We start from the raw sequence: 24,292 nt of genomic DNA, 5'->3' as shown, positions 1-24,292 counted from the left end.
CTAGGTAGCCGAAGTGGGAAGGAATTATGAATCTTTCCATAAAATTTCTTTACACATGTTGCTGGCAAATTTCACCAAATTGGGACGCACACAGTTGTCCTTTTCCCCGGTAAAGTTTGGATAGTAAATTATTTGAAATAATTTTATGTAAAAATATTGTATCATTTTTTTGATGTAATGAATGTAAGATAAAATATGATGTATGTAAGATAAAAAAGATCCCACTTCAGGGCATCCACCAGAGTTCGACCCTTGCAACAAAGATGGGGAATAACACAACAATCCAAATAAGAGTTGGAGTCTGAAGTGGGATCAGGTCCTTTTTTTTTTATAAAAAAAATGTAAAATAAAAAAAATGATTGAAAAATATATTGACGATACAAATGTGTAATCCAAACACACTACAACCAGCATCTCATCTGTTTGATGTGTTGTGATCCAAACACACTACAACCAGCATCTCATCTGTTTGATGTGTTGTGATGTGGTTTCAATCCGGGCATTGGTAGTGCTATTTGAACAATTTTGGTCAATAACACCTATGCAATCCGACTGGATTCCAATTCTTCTCCAGTTTTGCCCCTTGGCCTTGACAAGTGCTTAATCTGATTGCCATTGCTTCCTCAACTTTTGAATCACTATATCTGGTTTCAGGGTCTGACTAGGTTGCAATCAATTTCCCATCATGTCCTCTAGCCAAAATGCCTCATCATCCCACCTTCTTGTTCGTTCCTGTGCTCTAGAGCAGCATCAGCGTTCAGCAGAATGGTAACTTCCACTGGTGGATGTTCTGATTAGAGTGGATACCAGGTTCTCCTGGTTTTTTGTTTTTCATTGCGAACGCTGTTTTACGTTTTTTTCCTGCAGGACATGAGCGTAAACTGAGTAAGAAGCGCACTTGGGTCGTTGAAAATTTCATTGATCCTCCGCTTTCCACGGACTAAAACTAAAGTCCCCATCGCACCAAATTTGTTTTTATCTTATAGTCAAAGGGGTTTAGTTCTATTTGAACCGTTCTAAACTGAGTAAGAAGCCCTTGACAACACAAGGTTGCAATTGGATCGTTGTAATACATTTTTTCTACAAAAAAATTTCCAAAACTCCAATTTTAATCGGACTCTAAATGTTTTAGGTTAATTTCAATTAAATTACTTCCACCATACGAAAATATGTAAATGATGCTGAGGAGTAGCAATTGAGGCTGTCAACTAAAAGCTTCTATATTTCTGCCTGATTCCAATTATTTTTGAAAAATTTTTTGGCTCCAAAACTTATACTCCCTTCGTCCCACTTTGATAGTCATGTTTTCCTTTTTCATCTGTCCCAAATTGTAGTCCACTTTCTAATTGAAAAATGTGGTTGTATTTTAATTTTCCTAAAATGCCATTATTCAATGTAAATTGTTGTTATTATAAACCTACCCCATTTAATGAGAATTGATTCTTTTTTTACCATCAATTAAAGTTCCCATAAAGTTGTACTCTATTTAATGTGAGGGTATTTTAGGAAAATAGCAATCTAAATTTACTTTCCCAACAAAGTTAATTACTTTTTCTTAAACGATGTGAAAAAGAAACGGGACTATCGAAATGGGACGAGGGAGTATATTCTTTGTTCAGAACGACAATGCGCGTGCAGCGTATTGGTCATAAATTTGCAGTTCCCAATACACAACATATTGCAAATGCGTAATTGTAACACACCATGATTGCATTACCAACATCAAAATAAGCTAGTAGAGTATTTCTTGTATAGATACTAGTAACAAGCTGCGGGCTGCATTATTTTGCTTGCAGCCACTTCAAGCTCTTACAATTGCCTGGCCACTTACCTTTTTTCACTCAAAATTTCCCCCTTTTAGGATCAAAACATGACCTCTGTCCCCCCGGCTCCCCCTCCGGCCCTTCTCTTAGATAGTCAAAAAGGTGTAGACAAAGCAGACAGACACACTCCTAAATTTTCTCCAATTACCCCCTCTCTTTTTCCCTTTTCCCACTCAACACTCAAAATGACTACTCAATTCTACATTTTTTTTTTCTTTTTCATATTTCCAAACCCAAATTAAAATATATATATATATATAAAACAAGAAATAAAGCCCATAAAAACTCAAAACAGGCCGGAATTAATTTTTGTTGTTGTTCATATAAAATAACTTCAGCTTCAAACTCGGAAATTTTTTCCGGTGAAGGTTTGACCAAATTGCCAATTAGCGGGTGCAATGTTCCATGAAGTGGAAGAGCGACGGTCACTTGCTCTGATCCTGAAAGAGAGCGATTGACCAGCCAACACCGCGTTGGTCTGCCAGTTCTGGCCCCAATTCCGGCTCAGGGTTATCCAACCGGTCTTGGATCCTTTGACCGATGCCTGCACGATATCTCCTGCACCCGCGACGTTGGTGATCAAAACCAAGTTGAAGTAACGGAAACCGTTAATTTGGAACCGGATCCCTCCTTGCTTGCGGCACGGCACCCTGCGGCAATTGGCAAATCAGTATTTGAATATAAAGCGCAAGGGCAAACCAGGAAAGGCAGAAAAAGTTGGGGTGCATGTAAGTCTACGCTGTTATCATGATCTCGATTCGCATGGACATACGCGGTTTCTTAGTTCGGGGTCCACACTGTAGATAACTTTTGTGATTAGAAGCCTGTGGTGTAGGGCGCAGACGGGGACTAGGTAACATGCAATTGGGGGCGATCTCAAAAGTCTATTATGATTCTCTGATTATTTCCATGAACGGCCGTGATGCGCAAGTACATACAAAGACGGTGGATATCGTTCTTTTAAAGGTTTGGACAAAACTGCATACATAGCCACACGAAGACAAATAAACCACGTCGTTTTGTAGAAAACCATAGAATCATTCCAGAGCACCCTATTCGTAGATTCTGATATCGTTCTCTCTCCGAAAAAAAATTGGTGGTACTATTGTTGTTTGTCTTTTTAGATTTCCCTTCATTTTCCACCCATTATTACTATTACCAGGTGAACTAAAACAAATTCGATAGATCCCATTTTGTAGATCTAAATTTTGTTATATTATCAATTCTTGACCTCTCGAGATAGTGCGACACAAATGGGGAATTACTTTAAATGGGCTCTATCCAATTTGATAAGCTTGACCTATCCATTTGCATACATTAAAGAAAAGATTCCTTCAAAAGTCTAGCATCCTTGGATAGAGCAAATCATCCAATTGGATTCCAGTCTTTTCTTTAATGCATGCAAATGGGGAATTACTTTAAGAGCAAATCATCAACTTTAAGAGCAATTATTTCTTACTTTAAGAGCAAATCATCAACTTTTTAAGGTAAATGAAATCTCTTTGATATCCTAGTAAATAAGGGATTAATCTCATAATTTGCATTTATTTCGTATTTCACACCTGACCTCCTCTCACGGCATTTGATTGGTCAATTGTTGGCCAAAGAAAGTGTACCGTGAGACTGACACACTTGACAGCAGCACAGATTAAGGGGTAAAATGTCTATTACTTCAAAAAAGAAAAGGGCAAAATGTGTGGAGAGGACTATAATGGATGGCTACGTGGACTTGTAGCGCCGTCCGTAAAAGCACTTTTCAGGGTCTTTTCCTTTTTAGATTCTTTACTTTCGGTTATCAATTTCTTTTTACTAGTACTACCGTTAACTGCCCAGTCTAGCAATCACCATAATAGTAATAATAAACAGAGAGTAACCGGTGTCAAACGACAGGTGCAGGTGTTTATCCCGCTCAGAACTTAAACAGGAACAAACTCAACAAAGAAAAGGAGAGCTCACCGGCGGTAAGAGACGGGAACAATTCCGGCGCGGTACTCGGCAATCCTGAGGAACATTGGCATTGCAAGGTCGAAATGAGGGCGAGGAGGGTTGCACCAACCGCCGTTGTCATTTGGCAGAGCATAGTTAGGAGGGCAGAAATTGGTGGCAGTAATCAAAATGGAAGGGCTGCCAGGGTGACACCATTGCGGATCATCAGCACATTTTAGCTCAAAACAAGATCCGCAACTGAACCCATTGTTGAACAGAGCTGTGCTTAACGCTGCAGTATTCACTCCGTATCCCTGGCTGTATAAATTCCCGTACCCACAAGCACCACCTACAAATTCAACAAATATACAAAATTATCAACACCAGGTTATGCAGTCAGTCACCCTTGTTACTGGAAATTTGTTTGTTTGTTTGAACTCATCGAAAGTTACTACTCCATACAGAAACTTTGGAAATTTTGAAAGAGTAAGGTTGTATAGGGGGATAGTTTACATACGTCGGGAAGAAAACAGGGGAATGCTAAGCAGGGATGATGGTTTAAAGTCAATTGCACGGATGAAAAATGATTTACCCTACCCATAGTTCCGGAGGCGTCGCTGCCTCCATAGAATGTAGCATGAGCACTTTCCCATGAATCACCGGTATAAACACCAGGGATTCTGGCTTCAGTCAGTGTCAGCAGCAAAGACAGAGCAACAATGCAGGTGAGGCCCATGGCAGCCATTGCTGCTGAGGGGGGGGGGGTGCCTGAGGGGCGAGAGAAAGAGGGGGAAACGATAAGAGTGAAGAGGGAAGGGAATTGAGAGTAGGAGTGGGATGAGAAAATGTGGAATGCGAACGGCTACTTATTGAGGAAGGGAAGGAGAGAGAGAGGGTGAGAGACTTGGGGGGAAATCATGACTCATGAGTCGGCCTGGACAATTTCAATGCTGTATGCCGAGTCCTTAATTAAAGCGCATATTGGCGGAAACCCAAATTTCAATGCCTTTATTTTCTAGTCTTTCCCCATGCAATTGCCCATTGGGATTTTACCGATTTCACTCTAGAACGGGGTGGGATTTTTGGAAAATGAAAGGTACAAGATTGGATTGTAATGCCACTGTGTATTTGATTGGAAAAAAAGCTAAAACGGGTTCAGGGCTCCACGGCTTCACATGGTTTGATATGAAACCGTTTTGCCGCTTTGCTTGAAATACAAGTTGGGGCATCAACTTGTTCGATAGGGAGGGCTCTTTTTCAAAGTGCCCTTACAATAGAATTTTTTTCCCCTTTTTTCCTTTTCTCCTTGTTTTATTGAGTTTAAGGGTACACCTTTTGCCTCCTCACCTTGGATTCTCGTGATTGAGAATTGGAAATCTCAGTCACTTAGTATTTTACTAATTTGGATTGCACTTTCGAAGGATAATAGGAAATCATACATTTGGATATTTAGCAGTAAAAAAAAAAAAAAAGAGCATCAAATCAAGAAATACACCAATAATTGACATGGCATGCATTTGTATGATGCATGAAGCATGTAAGACAAATAATACTCCAAAGACTTGAGGTCATCACTATACATAAAATGTAAGAGCACAAATTCAAACCGCCATTATGCGTCCTAGGATTCTTTTTCCATCACCTTTTTTTTTTCTCTCTTTTTCCATCACCTATTCGAAGTTTGGGAAGGATGGATGGGCTGAATGAAGCTTGTTGGAATTCCTTGCACGCCGAATTCTTTTCCCTTTTAGCTGCATTGACAGATGATATACTGGTTTAAAACTATACTCCTATCATACTTTCTTTATATATAACCCTTTTTTCACAACCAAATAAGGTAAGTGCAGGTTATCAAAAACCTCAAGCAAGTTTCGCAGCCTGCCTTTTTTGTTTCCAAAAACTAGTGCATTTCCAAAGGCATGGCCTCCGCTTCCTATATCAAGATGAAGTGGTAGGCGTTTTTAAGTTTCATATCGAGCCTTGTCCTAATCCAAATTTTCCTTGTCTAACACTGCAAGTGATGGATGGATAAATAGCAACTCAAGGCCTACAACTTCGGATAAGTATGAATCCTTAAAAAATGCTACCACATATTACTACTGTTATATATAGTACTATTTAATAGGGAAAAAAAAATTTTTTTTGCAAGAATGAATGAATGATAAGTTGCCTGGATTCGAGGTCTTCTTTAGTCGATCACTTTCGACCAAATAGATTGCCATTTGTCTTCCTTTTGAATGCAATTCGTAGGACTTTTTGTAATCTCAATGTAGCCGCCAAAGAATTTCCAGTTCCGAATAAAATAACCAAAGCATATTAATCTACGTATACTCAAATCATGCATCAGAAGTCTGGCAAGTCTCCATTAGCCATAGCCACTTTACGTAGTTTTAACCGTCCCAATATTAATTTGCTTCTCTAATGCTCATCACCTTTTTCTTTCTTCTTCCTCCTCCTCCTCTTTTTTTTTTTTTTTTTAAAAAAAATGCTTTCAATACTCGGAATTAGAGGGAGGGAGAGCCACAGGAAAACTGAAAAGTAAAAAGGCTAAAGTCATCTAAAGGCATGCAGGAAGAACAAATACAATTTACCCGCCAAATTGATGGGGCCCATTTGTCCGCATTCTCCGCTCCTCCCGTTGCGCCGTGCATTAGCCGTACCCCCAAATACCCCGTCTGTGACTTTGGTCAAAAGATATTGGATTTTTGACTTTTCTTTTCTTTTCCTTAGAGGGAAACACAATAATGAATTTCTTCGTCAGTAGACAATCCGTATACTTTTTTTTTCAGTAGAAAAAGAACATACTTACTAAGTACTAGTATAACAAATTAGTTCGAAGTTTCCTGCCTAATTCATCTGGATCTATAAAGAACTTGATCCTAAAGTCAATGGTGGACTTTGAAATTTAATCTGTCGACTCATATGCAGAAAGCATAGTGCATGGGACCAAAATAAAAATTTTAGTTATTTTTGTGAGGGCAGACCGCTATTTAATTTACAAGACTTCAATTTTATAACCAAAAGAAAATTGAAAAGAAAAAAAAAACCAGTTACGTAGCGTATAGGTCTTAAACTTTTAGTTGTAGTCTAGGAATGTCCCTACCCTTGTTCGCCTGACAGCAAACTCTTTAATTCCTTCGAAGCCACAACTGTCATTTGCTGTTAATATGCTATACATCGTATGAAATTAAATCCTCAAGAAGTGTTGGAAATAGCCACAAAAATAAATGTTAACTAAAGCTAATAAAATGTCGCTTGAGCCGTGCATAATAGCAATGTCCTAAGAAATTATTTCAGGAGTTAGAAATGTTTTCCCAAAATTAAACAAACATTCTTCTTGGTGTAAATAAAAGGATTAGAACTAGTACAAGGAAGCTGTCAGGAAAATCGTACTCGCGATAAAATCAACTTGGGTCGTATTTAACCGACGCGCAGGGAAGGGGGGCAAATCCAACCGTTTGTACCGAAACTAACCCAACTCAACTTCCCTCACATGCATGCGAGTCCACATTAATTACCAACTTAATACAAGCACAATAAAAAATAGTATTATAAACGATGAGGAGTCCCAAGTCTTTTGAAATACCCCTATATTTACAACAAGAAGTATGGCTAGCTAATACTAAACTTGGATGAGACCACCAAAAATAATTCTTTACGAAAGGGGAGGAAAAATGTAGTGTGGTAGGAATGCTTGAGTTTATTGTATTTGGCAGATCCCATGACTGGTTGAACCAAATAACTTACATGATTATACATCAAAAAAATTCAAGCTCGAATACAAGTCAAACTTTAATCGTAAGCCTCAAGTCCGTTCTATTGTGTAACATTGAAGCAAACAAGAGAAGATCTAAGCATATTTATTTCTGCAGGTTTTCTCTGCACTATGTAATTTACAGCATAAAACATGAAGTCGTGTATGAAATAAATATTGTCCTCGCAGTTTCAGCCTTTCTGTTCATTAAGGAACGTACTTTCTCCTTCATGACTAGTGTCCATGAAGGGGGTCTGAGACTAATTAATCATTGAGGTCAAGTTTTTCTTTAATTTTTTTCTGCAACACGCAAAAAGAAAATGAAAAGGTGGTATTAATCCACCCCACTCCATTTAGGTTTACGGTGCGAGAAGACAGCACTAATCTCAGTTTCTTGTTGGACTCTCTAAAGTAAGGGGTTCTCAGTCAAATTTATCAGTCTACTTCAGTTAATTTTCCATTATCCACGTGATAAAAGTAAGTAGCACTGCTTGCGTCCTTGTGCTTTTCTTGCTCTTAGAGTACGAACTGATAATGTATACCAACTAATCTTCCTACTATGATATACAGATGTTGAGTATTTCTTTTTCTCTGTATTATAATTTCTTGTCGAATTATAGTGCCTTTATTTCTTCTGAATCATTTACGTTTTGTACTTTTATCTGCATTAAGCATTATCTTGCCTAAAAACGTTCTCAATTTTATTAATTTTTTGCACCAACTCAAACGTTGTATTTAGCTTAATTTATATGGGAGGAGAACTAAATTGATATCCGCCGTGAGTGCTTTCTTCAGGACCACATGAACTCTAGCGTTTTATAATCTCGTGCAGATTTCACTTGATAAACACGTCCTTCACAAACTTGTCGAGTTTTGGCTTGTCAGAACGTTCCTATATTCACGATTAGGAAGTAACTCTCGCAGTTTCTTGTAACCACAATCCACACAACAATTACTAACTTGTTTTCTATTGGATTATACTCACCACGCTTTTGGTACTTCGTAATGATGATGATGAAGAAGTTGGTGGATGGTTTTGTTTCTAATTAAACTTAGTGCATTACCTTTCTTGATTAGCATAATGATGTTGCCGATTGCATAACCATCCACCTTTTAATTTTTCACTTGTGAGCTTAAATGTTCTCTAATTAGTTGTGTGCTAATTACGTGTGAGTTATTTATAAATTTAGGACATAAACAATTGTCACGATGCTTCTTCCACACGTCATCAGTTGGGGGTACAAATGATATGCAGCGACCTTTGTTTTAACAGGGAAAAACAGAGGGAAAATAAAAATCTTCTTAAACTATATAATAAATTACACGGAAGAAATCCAAGAAACTGTGAGAAGTTTTTTAGTTTAAGCTTATTGGTTTCACCGTACCGTTTCTTTAGCTCGAAATGAATCACTACATTTCTATAACTGATTAACTTCACATATCAAATATAATCATAGTGTTACTTCTGTCTGAAGATCTGCTCTTTCCTGCTCCCAGGACTAGGGCACATAAAAGCAGGAGGAGACTGTTCGTGTGCCACCAAGAAGGCAACACTTTGCTTTCCCAGTCATCCACTTTTTGCTCTCTCCAGCCATTGTTTCCTGCATTTGTGTATATCCCGTTACCTATAGCTGTGTTGCCCTACACGAAATACAACAAGAAAAAGACAACCAATTATGAAATTGCAGGCGAAAAACGTCAAGAAACAAGGAGTAAACGGTATGAGCTGAGTACAAAGAGTGCAGTGACATTCATCAGTTAGTAAATGTGTCCAAGCATGAAGAAATTCGTATTGCTTGCATTCTGACCCGGAATCATTTGGTTGTAACTTACAAAGCACTCATAATAGGATGAATGTATATAATATCCCCGACCACAATTTGTGCTAATAGACAAGCAAAAGGTAATTAAGCAGCTCGTTCTGATAGTTTATGTGCTTTGATTGTGGCTGTTCGTGAAGGATTACTCTACAGGTTAATGTACAATGTTTATTTGTCGGCTAGGCTAACAAGTATCTCGGAACACTTGTTAAGAGGGATCTCAGATGTTAATGTTTTGATAAAAGTGCATTTAATTAGCTTCTCGTTCTCAAGCATGGTTTCTTGTAATCAACATGAGCTACTTCTTCCATCAGTGGCCTCGCAAGTGGGCAGGGCAACCTTTTACAAAGTCTTGTCTTCTCTTAATTCCCAAAAAAAAAATCTTGTCTTCTCTTTAACTAAAGTTGTGAGTCTTGAATTGGTTCATTGTGGCTTTACGCAATTCGACCAGAGAAACTTTTAGGTTATAACCAACCAAGTAGAATCATATCTTAAAATCTTCATTTGTTCTCACATGCAAAGTTAATAATCTTACAAATTAGCAGGTCCACCGCCAGAACAGTCCTCTCTACTGTGCCAATTGGCCCCCAATTTTTGGTGCCGGGCCAAAAGCTCAAAAAAAAAACAAAAAAATTGGGGCGAATGATTCCAGTGATCGACCACAATTTATGCTGCCTCACACTGATAGCTACTTTCTAACGCATTTTAGTTGTCCCTTGCTTAACTAACTTAACTACCTTCAAGAATTCTCTTGCGACACTGTGATTGGTTGGGCCCTTCCCTCTCTGGTTTAGGTGACAGTTCTGCTGCCTTCATAGTTTTCTACTTAAATTTTATATCCCAGAAGGTGCAAGTTGCTTCTCAAGCTCAAAGCATTAGAAGGAAACATTTTTTTTTCCTTTTTTTTTGGGCCCCCGCTCGAGGAGGAGTGTGGTGTGACAAAACTCTTTAGTCTCTGAATACGCCAACTACACCGAGCCTACCCCTTCTTGGTGGTGGATCAAGCATCGAAACACCTTCATCTTTTATTCCTATCATTTGTTTGTGTGTGGACCATCAACTGCAGGGTACTTTGTCCATCTATAGGTTTTATATTTCCAAACCAACTACTTCTAGAGTAGTTGGTCACAAGGGAGAGTTTTAAATATCTCGAATTTCTTGACCAGCATTTTTATTCAGGATTTTCTGAAAATTTCATCTGCGGGTGCAAAGGCACCCATTTGATTCAGTAGTTGTTCAATCCCTTCCGAATTCTCTATTGACCCCCTTGAATCCACCCCTTTCCCTTAATGTAGAATAGAATTTATAATGTCCGGAAAAAATATAAGTTGTATATTTCCAAGTTTTGCTTGGCTAAGTGTGAGATGGAATTGAATCAGTGAGTTCGATGCAGCAGTCAAAAAAGAGTTGTTAGAATCTTTCCCGTCTATAGATTTTATATTTTCAAGTTTTGATTGGCCATGTGTAAGACGGAATTGAATCATTGAGGTCAATCTAGTTGTAAAAAATGAGCTATTAGAATCTTTCTATTATCAGATTTAGTATTTGAATCCTGTGTATCACAACTGAAGGTGGAAAGAGCGTAAGGTTGGACTCCTATATCAGTATATCTGACAGATGGATGTGAGGGGGAAAAAAAAAGTGTCCGACGGGATTTTCCTTTTTCATTATCCTTTGCCTTCAGTATAATTTTTCTCTCCCACATCACATGTCAATCAATATGACTATCAAAGGGGCTGTGCTCTTATTCTTGAAGAGGCTGTCTAATGGGCTACATCTTGTAAAGTCCGATGCTAGCAAATTCTCGGAAGAGTATAACAAATTCCTTCAAGCAACATGCTCGAACGAACGGTTTCCTTTTGGATTGCGAGTTTCCTAAGGAAAAATTTTAAAATATTTACATGATAAATGTTTAATTATCTTATCATTTCACATATATTACATCACTACATATATTATTCCATGGACACTCCATTTCGATCAGGCTCCGTAAGAGAGCAATGACTACCTTGGTGTACTCTAAAGTTTTCACAATGGAACCGGTACAAAAACAGTGAAGAATTATAGGTGTGCATGAGATTGCGAGCCCATATCAATTGCCGAATGCAGTGATACTGGAATTGCAATCGGACCAACGACACAACCCATCACGGTGAGTCCCATTTAAAATACCAAACCCAAATGACGAGTGAAATGGACGAGTTTGAAGAGAGTAATTACTTGAAAGCCCCCGCGTGAATGGTCCAGCGGCAGCGCCTCTCACCAGTGAACCTTGAGATCACAAGTTCGAGTCTCCGCTCCGCTGGATTCTTCCGCGCACTTAACGTGTTCGGGTCGGGTCGGGTTGGGACGCCGGGCCCGGACCGCAGGGGATTAGTCGGGCCCCGTAAGGATTGACTCGGACACCCCTGTGTTGAAAAAAAAAAAAAAATTACTTGAAAACCTTTTTCATTAGTCGTCACCTCTGCTAGAATCCTGCATGACATGCGCTTTATTGCCTGGGTCGTTAACACCTTGCTGAATTTATGTTTGGGTTAAATGTTGTTGCAAACGGATTCAAGAGACAATTCTGGTGAATAGACAGAGCATCGAAAGATTAGGAATTGATCAAAAAATCAACCAAAGTGGTAAGGGTCGGACCGCTGGCGCCAAGTATCATGTTATTGTATTGTTAGCATTTGTTACAGTCGAAGTGGTTAAACCATTTGTCTTTAAAAATAATTTAATATCATACAAAATTTGTCTTTTACATATATCAAATTGATATAGATTTCCATTCAATAATTTAGGTTTATAAAGTTATAGTAATTTGATAGTTAGATTAGGATAGTTATGAATAATGGCAAAATATGATTGGGTGATAAGGAAAAAATTAATCTTTTTATGAGGGTATTAAAGTTAAAAATTGTTTACATCAGGTGCCATCCCTCTAACTTTATATATCCATAGGACCACATGGTGCAATCCCCTAAAAAAAATTAAATAAAAATTCCTAGTTCTAGACCAAAATTGAGATCCATCCGTCCTCATTGGATGGATAAACATCTGGTAAATGTCAAATTATATGGGCAGAAAAAAGGTGTTTATGCTTTTGAATTTTGATCATTAGGTAGACAGGTTTTACCAAACAATTTTCCTTCTCGACGAAAAAAAAAATGTGATAAATTAATTAGACCTTCGTCCTCCCAAAATTGTCCCCTGCCTGCATACGGGGTAGTTGGGCATATTGACCCAATGAATTACGTGGCTCCCAAATCCCAATGTCGCAAGCCCATCTTTTCCATTAAAGACATCCCCTCTGGCTCTGGGTTTGAATTAAAATGTCTGCCCAGTTGCCACCGGAAGCGCCGGTGTCGGGTTCCTAGAGTAACGTCGACACCCGACACCTTTTTTATGGCAAACAGATAACAATGCACGAACGTGTTGAGGCCACTCATATTTCGGTGGCTTCATGCGGATGGGCTCCATTAGTCCTTCTGTAACTGACGCCGTCAAAATCTCTTGGCTCCTCAGCCAGCCTCCATCATCCATCATCCCGATAGATGACGTCATTCGAATCCTGAGAGTTAGGAGAACATGGACAGTCATATTTCCACCTGTCCAAATTTCCTCTTTCCACCCAATTTGCAAGCAAGCTGTTAGGGAATATACTAATGTCCTGATCCTCCTCTCCTGGAACGAAACGAAAGCCTTGTCATATTCCTTCGTCACTGTTTAAGGCGGTATCCTTTTTTTTTTTTTGTCATTTTTCTTTTGTGTGCGATCCCAAATCCGATTCCAATAAATAAATAAAGTGTGCTACGAAATTCTTTGTTCATTTGTTAATGATAATACCTACCTAGGAAAAGAGCTGAAGCATTCATTTTGATCGTTATCCGATGGTACACGATAGTATTAAGATTATGGAAATAGAAATAGGATACTGTCAAAAAAAAAATAAAAAAACACACAAGGGTGACAATTGCTAATTCAGGGAAAGGGAAAAAAGAAACTATAATGTATTTTATGAGTAGATTTTATGTATATTGACGGTGTATACATCATCATGGTCTGATTTACAATACATATGTGAAATTTGAATTTTAAATTTAAATTTAAATTACGTATTATGCATCTAATAGTGAAAGTGTATATATCAGTAGTATATAGAAGATTAATCAGTATTGTATTTTATATGATTTAATTATTTGCTAATGCATTTTTTTTTAGAGGTCTTAATATAGTCCTAAGTTTGAAGTCATCGCCAACCAACCGTCTGGTCCGGCCATGCCATAACAATTCAACACTGTTCCATTCCATGAACTTCACACTTCATTTTTTTGGGTACGCGTCTTGACTTGTTACTTTCCTCATTCGGCTTCTCCTCCTAAAAAATATATATAGTTTTTATTATTTTTTTTTTAAAGCCCTTTACTCACTTTAGCTTCTCCTCCTACATTACTGTTTCGGTCACGACAAGTAACTCTTTTGACCGCTGGTTTCAATTCAATATCCATTCCTCGTGAAGTGAAGGGGTGGCTTAGGCTGCTGCCTTCTCTCCCTCCCTTACCAGTTACCAGTTACCAGTTACCAGTTACCAACTTACCATACCAAACCTAACGAAGAGAAGCGTTAATGGAATGGACCGATTTTTTACCTGACTCATTCTTTCTTTATTACTTTTTGCCTGCAGCCTGCAGCATGTAATATTTCATCAGCATGATATTATTGCTTTGACTGCTTCTTGCTAAAATGTTAAACGTTCTGCAAGGGGTTGCTGCACGTTGTTAACGTTTGAATATCTTTTTTATTCAATGCACATGTACGTGTCGTACATATATATCTAAACAGTGCAGTACGTAACCTCAAAACCTTTTTCGTTTTGATCTAGAACGACTGTAGTAACTTTTATCCTTTCAGTGCATCCTTCCTCCTGCTAGCAACGAAGCCTAACAAGTTTCTTAGGCTTCCTTCTTCTTTGCTGCTCCACGACGCCTCGAGATAAGAGCAAACAAGGGATAGTGAGGGTCAAAGAAAAAATTAACGAGGGCCTATCAATCATGTTTTTGAAGCAATTTCTACAATTGTCTTTTACTAAATAACTGTCTTTCGCTAAACGATTATCTTTTGCTAATTGACCCCTGCATGGGGTGGCAGGGACTATTGTGCAAAAAGGGACCCTGCGTTTTTTGAAACGAGGGGGCTTTCGATTTTTTTTTTTTTTAATCCAAACCTCCATGTTCTGAAAACACAAGGACCATGCATTCAAAAAAAGCTCCTTGACCAGCCAGACATTCCCTACTTTTCTAGTTAGGAAAGATTACTACATATTAAAATTTGATCCTTTAAAATATATATATTTTTGGTTCCGCGTACGTTGATGAGTACGTTTTCTCGTTAGTTATCCTTGGCAAAGTGTAAGCGGCGTGTTTTTTCCCCCCTTGCTCGTATGTTTCGTTTTGACATATCCAAAGAGAACGGGAGATCAATCATCCTGGTCAAAAGCACATACGCCGCCTTGAAATAAGCTTGACCCTGAAATGCAATCTTCAATTATTAAATCTGCAAGTAATCCATTTTTTGACATCTACTACTACCGCTGTGGAATTTGCCCATTTGATAATAGCCGAACCCCTATCCAATGCAAAAAGGCCCATCGTCTTCTCGGCCCACTGAAGACCATAATATGGATGGTTATCCATCCAGTCGTCCTTGGAGTTGACATTAGAATTTTTCAAATACTTGCCGTGTTTTGTAACCTCTTAAAAAACCAAGGATAATTAGATGCCAAGCCAAGGTACATCTCAACCCCTTGCAAATTAATTGACGTAACCGAGAACCGTGGTGCTATGCAGCTCTTCTCCTGTCCATTTAGATGATGACTTGTCTTTCCCTTATTTGGATGCCATCTAAAACATTTTTTGAAGATTTATAATAAGAATCTTTTTTTGCCCTGAAGCTAACAGTTACCAAAAAAAAAAAATTTGTTTGGGAAGGTTAAAGCCACATAGAAGAAGCTGATCCAAGTCCAATGCTTTGTTGGATGTCATTATTCGTACGTAGATCAATCTAGGGAAAAGAGTGGCAATTTGATTGCTCATTATGAAAGAAGCTTTTCCAATGTAGTACGATTTCGTGCAGGATGTAGGGGTGCAGAAACATTTGAGGTGAAAAAAAAAAAAAGTTATTCGCTCAAAGAATTAATCATGGTAACATAAACATATGCACCTTGTTAGTTTTTATGGAAGTAAATCAGGTAATGTAGCTCTGAAAGCGTAAAGCAACATTTTGGTTTCCGAATAAATCAAAGGAAAACTGCTCAAAGAAAGAATAAATGCGCAACGGACAAAAAGCAATTCATTTGACTTAACGGAAATTTAACAAGAAGAAGTATGCCTTTGTTTTGGACTTCTTGTTACACTAATAATTGACATGTGGCTTCTAAGAGTTAGCACTATTTCCAACATTTTAAGCATCAATCAATTAAGAGTCCATTTAAATTGTTATTTTAAAAAAATTTTATAGACTAATATACCGTAACAATCTGATATGTATAATAAAGTAAAAAAAATAATTAGAAAATGCATTAATGAAAAATATAAAAAATTTTATATTAAAAAAAAGCTATGAACCGAACAAGGTGTGACGTGAGCACAAAAGCAAATAAACCCTTCGGGTGACATCACCATTACTAAGTTTTTAATTTTGTGTTTCGACTTTTCTTTACTTCTGAGTTGAATTGTATTACCACACATAGAACTTCGCTTCTTTTTATCCATTCTGCTGAAACCCAAAACTTAGGCTTCGTTTGTCAAGTGAATTTTTTGGGTGTTTATCTAAAATTTTACTGTAGAAGTTTTTTAAAAAATTTACGAAGTGTGTAAATATTTGAATATTTTGAAGTGTATAGTTTAAAATTTTCGAGAAACTTTTTGAGATTATTGTAACTAATGTTTTTAAAAAACTTGTAGCAGACAAATTTGGCAAAAAACTCAAATGCCAAACAGGGCCTTATTTCCTTTAGAAAAGTCTGAGAATTAAAACTTTTCCTTGATCAAACATAAAACACGGTTTGTTTGGATAGTGTATTATTTGAAATATTATTTGGAATAATTACTGTAGCACTTTTTGTGATATGATGTATGTGAAATAAAAAGGTGGTTGGGAATATAAAAAGGTGGGTTGAAAAATGTGTCTATGATGCAAGCGAAATATTATTTGGGATAATTAGGGTATCCAAACAAACCCAGCTTGTGCTCTTTTTTAAATTCTGCTATTATCAAATTATATGAAGCTCTTATATTATATGATATATGATCGCATTCTCAAATCCCAATGCCAATAATGCTAATTGATTCCTGACGGCAAATATCATACTGGAATCGAATTATTTTATGGCCAATATAATTAGCTAATCGCTAGTTACTAGTACTAAGCTTCACCACAATCATAATCACCGATCAGGGGGGGGGGGGGGGGGGGGGAAATGACAAACCGCGGTTTATTTTAATTAAATTATTTCGGAGACAGAAAGAAACGATGCCACGTGCCACGTGGCGAAAGCTATCTTGTGGATGGATAAAATAGTTATGGTGGTAAAATATTTGAAAGACGGAGAGAGGAGTTAGGAAGTGGTCCGCCCAACCGTCCCAACCCATGCCAACCGGTGACCTTCAAATACCGGTAAAACGCATCCCATTGGAACCGGCTAGCCCGGTTGTGTGGTCAATAAGTGTATTTATCTTTGTGGGGATAGAGAGATTTATGGTTTATTAAGTGTTAGTGATAGAGAGAGAGAGAGAGGTTTTAGCACTCTGTTAAAAAACTCTTGGTAGGTTGGTTGATTGGTTGGTTTTTCCTTTCTTCTCTACTTCATTACCCCCAAACCCAGAGAGGTTTTTCCATTTCCATCCAAACAATTCTCCCCTCTATTCTCCTGACATGACACAACAGTTTCTCAATTTCGCTATTGTGTCTCCTTACATTATTTGAGCTCAAAAAAAAAACACCACCAGAAAACGGAAGTACGATCTTATTTATTTTTCCCGCTGTTTTTTTTGTACAGAATAACGTAGGGAGGTTGCTGATTGATTTGCGTCGGATCACACAGGTAATTGTTTGAATTGTTGCTTGGATTTGAAGTTTTGGTGGTTGAATTGAGGTTGATCGTGGGGAGATCTGGTGAGCTTTGAAGGAATTGTTTGATTTTGATCTTGCGTGATCGCGGTGAATTTAGAGGGTTTTTGCATGATGTGTCTCGGAATGATTTAGGATGAAGCATCGGAGTTTACGTAATTAGATCGCGGAGGGTTTTAGCAATTATGTTTTCTTTTTGGGGAAATTCTCCTGAATTTTGGTTTATTGATTGAGGTTGTTGAATTTATAGGGAATTTGAATCTGATCTGGTGTTTATTTAATCTGAGGAATATAAATGGAATTCAATCATGTTAACTTTACTCATTTCTTCTTCTGCTTCTTGAAATTCCCATTTCTTATCTCCGTGCACGAATTAGGAACTTCCTTTTCTCACGAGTTTTTTGGGTATATTCCAGAGAGAAAGAGAAATTGTTGTGTTTGAGAAATTCTCCTTTTCTTTAGTTTCTTTTGAAAAAAATCTGGGTGCGGATCGAGGAGGACGAATTTGGAATCTGGTGCTAATTTCAACGTCTTTAACTCCGCAGTGATGGCTGAATTTTGAGTTGTCCTAGTCTTTATCTTGCTTTTAAGGCCTTCTTTGTTTTGTTCTTAACGTTTTCTTTCTCTCTTTCTTTCTATTTTTTTGATTAATTTTTATAAAGAAAAGGCTTTTGAATGAACGTCCCGGATCAAGTTGTCAGCTACAGAGGCTTGGTTTCTGGTACTTACGAAAACATATTCTGGGATTTTGTTGAAATTGGACTTTTGTTTTGGGTGTGAAGTTGAATTACTTGCTCATATAATCCTCTGGTGTTATAAATTGTCGAGATGTTGGGCATTGCTGGTTGGTGATGGGTCAGAAAGCACGTTTCTGCATTTTCACATGCCTGACTGATTAACTGTATTCTGAATACAGGTTTGCTTTAAAGTACTCGTGCATTGCGTTTCATGACTTTCTGGCATGCTTCTTGAGATATGGTGTTGAAGAAGAGGTTGGATTATGGATTCCATGGCTATCAAATCCCTGTCATCCCTAGGGCTCCTCGATCAGTTAGAGTAAGCATCTGCTTATAAAAGTCAAACGGTTACTTGTAGTAATTTTAGTGTTTTTTGCGGTCTTAAGCATCTCTTGGTTCATCTTATCAGAGGAGGGGTCCGCATAAAAAGTCAGTGGAAGATCACCAAATTTGTGCATTTGAATTGCTGGCTGCTGTGGCTGGGAAACTGTTGCAGGAGAGTGAAAGCTCTGCTTCTAGTAATGCATCAGAAGCTAAGGTTCAACCTTGTCACATGGATGGCATAAAAAAGGAACGGAGTGAAGAAACTAAAACTTTCAGGACAGAGTGCCTTGATCAGGGGAGCTGTGTGGAAAGTGCATTTATACCTGAACGTGTGGCAGGAGAACAAAATTTTAAGTCTTCTGTGGAGGATCATCCCAATTTAGAAAACGATTCCATTATCACAAGTTCTGATTTTTCAAAGAAAGTTGATTGTGATTTGAAGTTGGGAATCTGCAATAACAAAACTGCAGATGAGGATAACCAGTTTAAAGTAGCGGGTGGCTCCCATCCTTCACAAAATATATGCAATGGTAAAACAGAGACTGCAGCTAAAAGACTAGTAGGGGATGAAACCAAATGGAGTCAAGAACTAACTGTGGCTAACTCTCCCAATGTAAAGCATCAAGTCGGGAAGTGTATGAATAGTAAAACAGTGATTAACTCAGATGGTAGTGTACAGTTGTCCTTGTACAGGGACCCTGTTTCTAGTGCTTCTTTTCCCAAGCACAGGAATAATGTAAATTTAGGAATTAGAGATGATGACGATAATTCTTTTGGGTGCAATAAGTTAAGCACCAAGTTTAGGGCCTTCAGGCCTCAAGCACGCAATGGCTACCGAAGGATTAGGAAGATGCTGCAATCGAAATACTGGAGAGTTGCACCCAAGTTGAGAGATTATGAAGTTTCAAATACCAGTAAGTGGAGGCTCTTCATTATGTCCTTAGAGAATGCCTTTTTTTTTAAAACTAATTTATCTAGGTTGTTTATAGAGTTATTTTATTGCCCTGAATATTTACAACTAACATTTTTGCATTGCAGATGAAGGAATGAGGTCATTTTACCGAAACAGAAAATTCATTCACACAAGGGATAGATGTCAACATGAAGCACCGTCTAAACGAAGGAAATTGAGTGGTCGTAGATTTGTAGTTGCATATGACCAGGAAGCTAGTAGTGAAAGTATTTCTAATTCTCCTGAGAAGGGAGAATATAGGAGATCAGATGGTGTCTTAGATAAAGGTTCTTTTTGTAATGTTATCTCTGTTTTGAGTTCCTATGGCTGTGTCCTGTTTCTAAATCATTTCCTTTTTTCTCGCAGCAAATGGGTCATCAACATCTGTGAAAGTTCATAAAAAATCTAAGGATTCTAGTGGTATCGTCGTTTTACTCTTGTTTTTCCCTTATTCTCCATAGAGTGATAATTGTTTGCTTTTGGAACTTGAGCATGATAGATAGTCGCTGACGTGTTTTATTTCATTTTACAGTGAAATTTAGCATAAAGTCCTTCAAGGTGCCAGAGCTCTATATTGAGGTTCCTGAAACTGCTACAGTTGGTTCGCTGAAGGTATCTATTTATGGTTCTGTGATTGAAATGCATGTATCCTGATATCAGCATATCAAGTTTTATTTGGCCATTATTATTCTATTCTTTGCTATTGCTATCACAGGGGTGATATGTATAGGTCTTAGTTCAGCTCTTTCTATCTGATTTTAAGCTGTCTTATGGTTCTCATAGAAACATAATTCTTGTTGACTGGTGGTCATCATGGTAGCATGCCATGGTTGCCAGTGGAACAAGTTAAGGAACCATAATGTGGTTATCAAGGTGTATATTTTGACAGAAATTTTGTCAAACTCGTTTGACACTTAGCAATTGATTGGCTAATTGTCTATTCTAAGCTTTAGTAATCATTGGTGATGACATGATACTGGCATCAGATACTTTTTAAATTGGTAGATAATTTGTTATGACATGCAATTTGTTTTAACAGTCCAACCACTTTTGTTACGGGAATGTTGTATTAATGAAAGAGAAGTATATCTTGTGTTACAGCTGCTTAATTACTGTTGAAAATTGCTGCAGTCATTGTATGATATCTGATGTTTATGTTTCCCACAGACAACAGTGTTGGAGACCGTGACCGCAATACTTGGAGGTGGAGTGCGGGTTGGGGTTGTCCTGCAAGGAAAGAAAGTCAGGGATGATAATAGAACTCTGCAACAGGCCGGAATTTCTCATGGTGGCAACCTTGATTCTTTGGGATTCATTTTGGAGCCTAATTTTACTCAAGTAATTGAGCCTTCTAAAGATTCTCCTCAGCGGTTGCAACATGATACCGATGAAAAATTCGTCAGGTAATGTAACTGTTCTATACTTGAGGATTTTACGTGTAACATCATACATGCAGGTGTAAAATTTTTATTTCTGGTTTTGATGTATGATGTATTAACACAGCCTACATTTTCAGGCCTCCAGCCAGTCCCCTTCAAAATTCTGGACCATCCAATGCTGCGATTGACCCTCTTCCTGCGACTAAGATGGAAAAGCAGAACGTATCTAACCATGAAATCATTCTCTCTCCTAAGACCCCTGTAATAGACTCCAAAGCAGTAGTAGATGGGGCTGGGACAGAGTCTAAAGCATTGGTTCCAGTTGCCCCAGTGGGTGCAGAGGCACTAGCAATGGTTCCCGTGAGCCAGAAAATGAAACGCTCTGAAGTTTCACAGCGTAGAACTAGGAGGCCATTTTCTGTTGGTGAAGTGGAAGCGCTGGTTGAAGCTGTAGAGATACTTGGAACTGGGAGGTACTCTGATATTTGCCTAACTATTCTCCGCATACTCTTCTTGTCAATGTACAAATTTACTCTTCATAAGAAAGAGAATGATATGTTCCATATAAGATGATTAACATCTCTCACTCTGTATAGGTGGCGTGATGTTAAAATGCGTGCTTTTGACAATGCAGATCATCGAACCTATGTTGACTTGAAGGTGAGAACCCCCCCCCCTTTTTTTTTGTCCAAGTAGATGTTAGAAAGAAAGACATTTGGATGAATTTGTTGTCTGTGGAAATTGCAGTTTTGTTTAACTAGGTGGCTATTATTTGACGTTCTTGAGTATAGATTTGTTAATGAGTTGAAATTGGGCAGTGAGGGAAAAAAAAATGTTGGTTTGGTGCTGATGCTCTTGGTTATGGTATTTATGTTAACTAAATGAAAATAGAGAAATAATTGATGATCACTATTGTAATAATATTCTCTATACTCCATTTGCTTCTGCTGTCCTGGAGCTTGCTGAAGTGTGTTTGTACTTGTGAACTGACTTGGGACCCTTTTTAACTAGTGTATACCATATTAAGTTCTGTTTTTGGAAGAAGACCTGTATCTAATTGAGTATAGGATGAGATGCAGAAAATCATCTGATTTTCACTTTTCATAGGTTAAAAAATATCTATCAGCTAAAAAGATGCTTGTATATCATGATTGTTTGATGATATTGAAAAGTGAGAGGGACACTTGGGCCGCTTTGTGATAGTAGACTTGGCCTTTGTAATATGGATCTCCTCTGCATTCAGGATAAATGGAAAACTTTGGTCCATACAGCGAGCATTTCTCCACAGCAAAGAAGAGGAGAGCCTGTGCCTCAGGAGCTTCTGGACCGAGTTTTGTCTGCCCACTCATATTGGTCTCAACATCAGTCTAAGCAACATGGGAAGCATCAAATTGACCCCCTGCAGATAATGGATGCACAAGCAGAAAAGTACGAGGCTTGAAGTTTCAACCTGTGAGCATGTAAAAATTTGTGGTAGGAAATGAAAACCCCAAAATGTAAAAAGATTGTGAAATTTTATTGTAGCATTGTCACACTCACTGTCACTGATTTATTGCCAGCCTAATTTCTTTGAGTAGGGGTGGGCTGGCACATGTAAATGATGAAATAAAGGTTGCACTTACAAGAATTTAGCAGCGACTCCTGATTCATTATTCTATTCTTTGAACATAGTTGTAGAACAAAGGTGATTGGCACGAAGAGAATGAAAGTGCACGTTGTAACAGCTGTTGTTGTTTGTTGAAACATCTTCTTGGTTATTCGTTATAAAGAAATCCTCCTATTCTTAGCTGTAAAATGAAGAGAGTTTTAGCTGCGTGTTCCATCTGTTCTCATGTGGATGTGGGGAGTGAGTTGAGAAGACAAACTCAAAACTGACGAATATCTTCTGTAATTTGATTACGTTGTGGTGGGCAAAAATAGATTCTCATATAAAATAAGAACATGGTAGTGGATTTGAGGATTCTCAGCAGACTTATTATGCAGGCAGGTTCCGCCAGCCAAGTTCTTATTGGTGTTGGATTAGAAGATTTTTAGGTAGGTAGGCAAACGGATGGTAGCTAGGAGAATGTAAAGTTGGGTGAAAAGTGCTGCGGTGTATCAATTGGAATCTCCCCGTTAAAGCCTTTCAACATTAATAATTTAGAATTCAGATTTTAATCCTTGGGTGAGGAAGCAAAGTTTGAGCGGAAAGAAACGTGGGTGGTTCCAGTTCTGGTAGTGTTTTCGTTTGTGTGGCGGCAAAGGGAAGTTGTCCCCATTCCCCATTGGTTGTGTGTCGTAAGTACGGCGAAGTGAAAAAATTACTCCCGATATGTAAGAGGTAGTAGTAGTGTAGTGTAGTCGGGGAAACTTGGAAGAAAAACCCTTACCCTTACCCCTGGGGTGTTTGGAGCATAAAGTACGCGGTGAGATTGACCATTAATTAATAGTAATAATAATAATTGACACTTGACTGAAGCAGTTAGCATTTTAAGCAGCAAAGCACGTTGGGGCATGTGAAAGCCGAGTAGAAGTGTTGGTTGCGTGGAAAGATGGGCATATATATATATATATATACACACACACGTATATATAGGTGATTGATTGAGATTGCGGTTTTGTGGGAGTTTCAGTCTGTCTCAATATTGGTATTTGTTTGAAAGTATAGTACTTATTAGTAGAAATCCAATAGAAATAGTGGCTGTAGCAGTACATAAATGATAAATCTGGTGTGGTTGGGAACCGGGGCTCGACGATCAGATCAGGCGGTGCATTTGTATGGATTACGTTTGGATGAAGCAAAGGTCGAACGAACATGGACCAGACCAACATAGCACGCTACGTATCTGGGTTTTACTCTAGTTTTTAAGTTTTGGGGACAATAAATAAATCAATAAATAAATGAGAGGCACATTAGCCAATTCCCCATTGACTACTAGTACCCAACCCAGGCTGCCAACAACAATTACAGCTCTTTCCTCATCTGATTCAGATCTGAATCCCCCCACTAAATCACTTTTTTTTTTTTTGCGCGTTGCTTCCTTAATCACTAGATTATAGATTTGGGCTCCTTAACCAACTTTGCTAATGTATTGCAGATCTTAAAAACCTAGTAATTACTTTGAAAAGCGTGTTGCAAAATGAATGAGTTCATCTATGAGACTGACTCGACTGCATTAGCTTCCTTGCTCGTGCCACAACCGGATTGTGCCCAAGAAGGTTCTGTTGGTTGATTATATTATTGCAGCATATCATTTGAACCCCTCAAAAGTATTTACAACTTGCCATCTCAATTAGGCTTTAAGTCCAAGCGTTCCACATTAGATATTTATAATTCGTTTTTCTCTTCTTTAAGAATAAGATTACAAGTAATTCCCATAGTCGCCCCTCGGGGTTGGTTTGGCTGATGCCAGGGTTGCCTACTTAGGTCCTGGCACCGTGTGGTCGGGTGCTATCTTGTCTTGTATATTTTTGGAAGGTGGG

The 24,292-nt window shown here is 38.1% G+C and overlaps 2 protein-coding genes across 2 annotated transcripts; one reads left to right on the top strand and one right to left on the bottom strand.

The window, feature by feature from the left end:
- Positions 1-1,689: 1,689 nt before the first annotated feature.
- LOC113730473 (expansin-A6) lies at positions 1,690-4,595 on the bottom strand. Its single transcript, XM_027255176.2, has 3 exons — positions 4,347-4,595; positions 3,780-4,098; positions 1,690-2,473 (listed from the first exon to the last, which is right to left on the bottom strand). The coding sequence occupies exons 1-3, from the start codon at positions 4,492-4,494 to the stop codon at positions 2,164-2,166; spliced, it is 777 nt and encodes a 258-aa protein (XP_027110977.1). The 5' UTR covers positions 4,495-4,595; the 3' UTR covers positions 1,690-2,163.
- Positions 4,596-17,156: 12,561 nt separating this feature from the next.
- Positions 17,157-22,457, top strand: LOC113730472 (telomere repeat-binding protein 4). Its single transcript, XM_027255174.2, has 10 exons — positions 17,157-17,412; positions 18,355-18,494; positions 18,585-19,413; positions 19,538-19,738; positions 19,818-19,871; positions 19,984-20,063; positions 20,619-20,854; positions 20,968-21,303; positions 21,427-21,490; positions 22,074-22,457. The coding sequence occupies exons 2-10, from the start codon at positions 18,414-18,416 to the stop codon at positions 22,269-22,271; spliced, it is 2,079 nt and encodes a 692-aa protein (XP_027110975.1). The 5' UTR covers positions 17,157-17,412; positions 18,355-18,413; the 3' UTR covers positions 22,272-22,457.
- The last annotated feature ends 1,835 nt before the right edge of the window (positions 22,458-24,292 follow it).

Source organism: Coffea arabica, chromosome 2e (genome assembly GCF_036785885.1).
Source record: "Coffea arabica cultivar ET-39 chromosome 2e, Coffea Arabica ET-39 HiFi, whole genome shotgun sequence".
Taxonomy (NCBI): Eukaryota; Viridiplantae; Streptophyta; class Magnoliopsida; order Gentianales; family Rubiaceae; genus Coffea; species Coffea arabica.
The sequence above is the reverse complement of the archived record's forward strand: the minus strand, read 5'-3'. Positions and strand labels throughout refer to the sequence as shown.

What these genes read in the sequence shown, in the direction of transcription:
- LOC113730473 (XM_027255176.2), bottom strand. Translation starts at nt 4,494, where the DNA reads ATGGCTGCCATGGGCCTCACCTGCATTGTTGCTCTGTCTTTGCTGCTG. An exon ending in CGACGCCTCCGGAACTATGG is followed by an intron (nt 4,099 to 4,346) that starts GTAGGGTAAATC and finishes TTGAATTTGTAG; the next exon opens with GTGGTGCTTGTGGGTACGGG. An exon ending in GTTCCCGTCTCTTACCGCCG is followed by an intron (nt 2,474 to 3,779) that starts GTGAGCTCTCCT and finishes CAATTGCCGCAG; the next exon opens with GGTGCCGTGCCGCAAGCAAG.
- LOC113730472 (XM_027255174.2), top strand. Translation starts at nt 18,414, where the DNA reads ATGGTGTTGAAGAAGAGGTTGGATTATGGATTCCATGGCTATCAAATC. An exon ending in GGGCTCCTCGATCAGTTAGA is followed by an intron (nt 18,495 to 18,584) that starts GTAAGCATCTGC and finishes TCATCTTATCAG; the next exon opens with AGGAGGGGTCCGCATAAAAA. An exon ending in AGATGGTGTCTTAGATAAAG is followed by an intron (nt 19,739 to 19,817) that starts GTTCTTTTTGTA and finishes TTTTTCTCGCAG; the next exon opens with CAAATGGGTCATCAACATCT.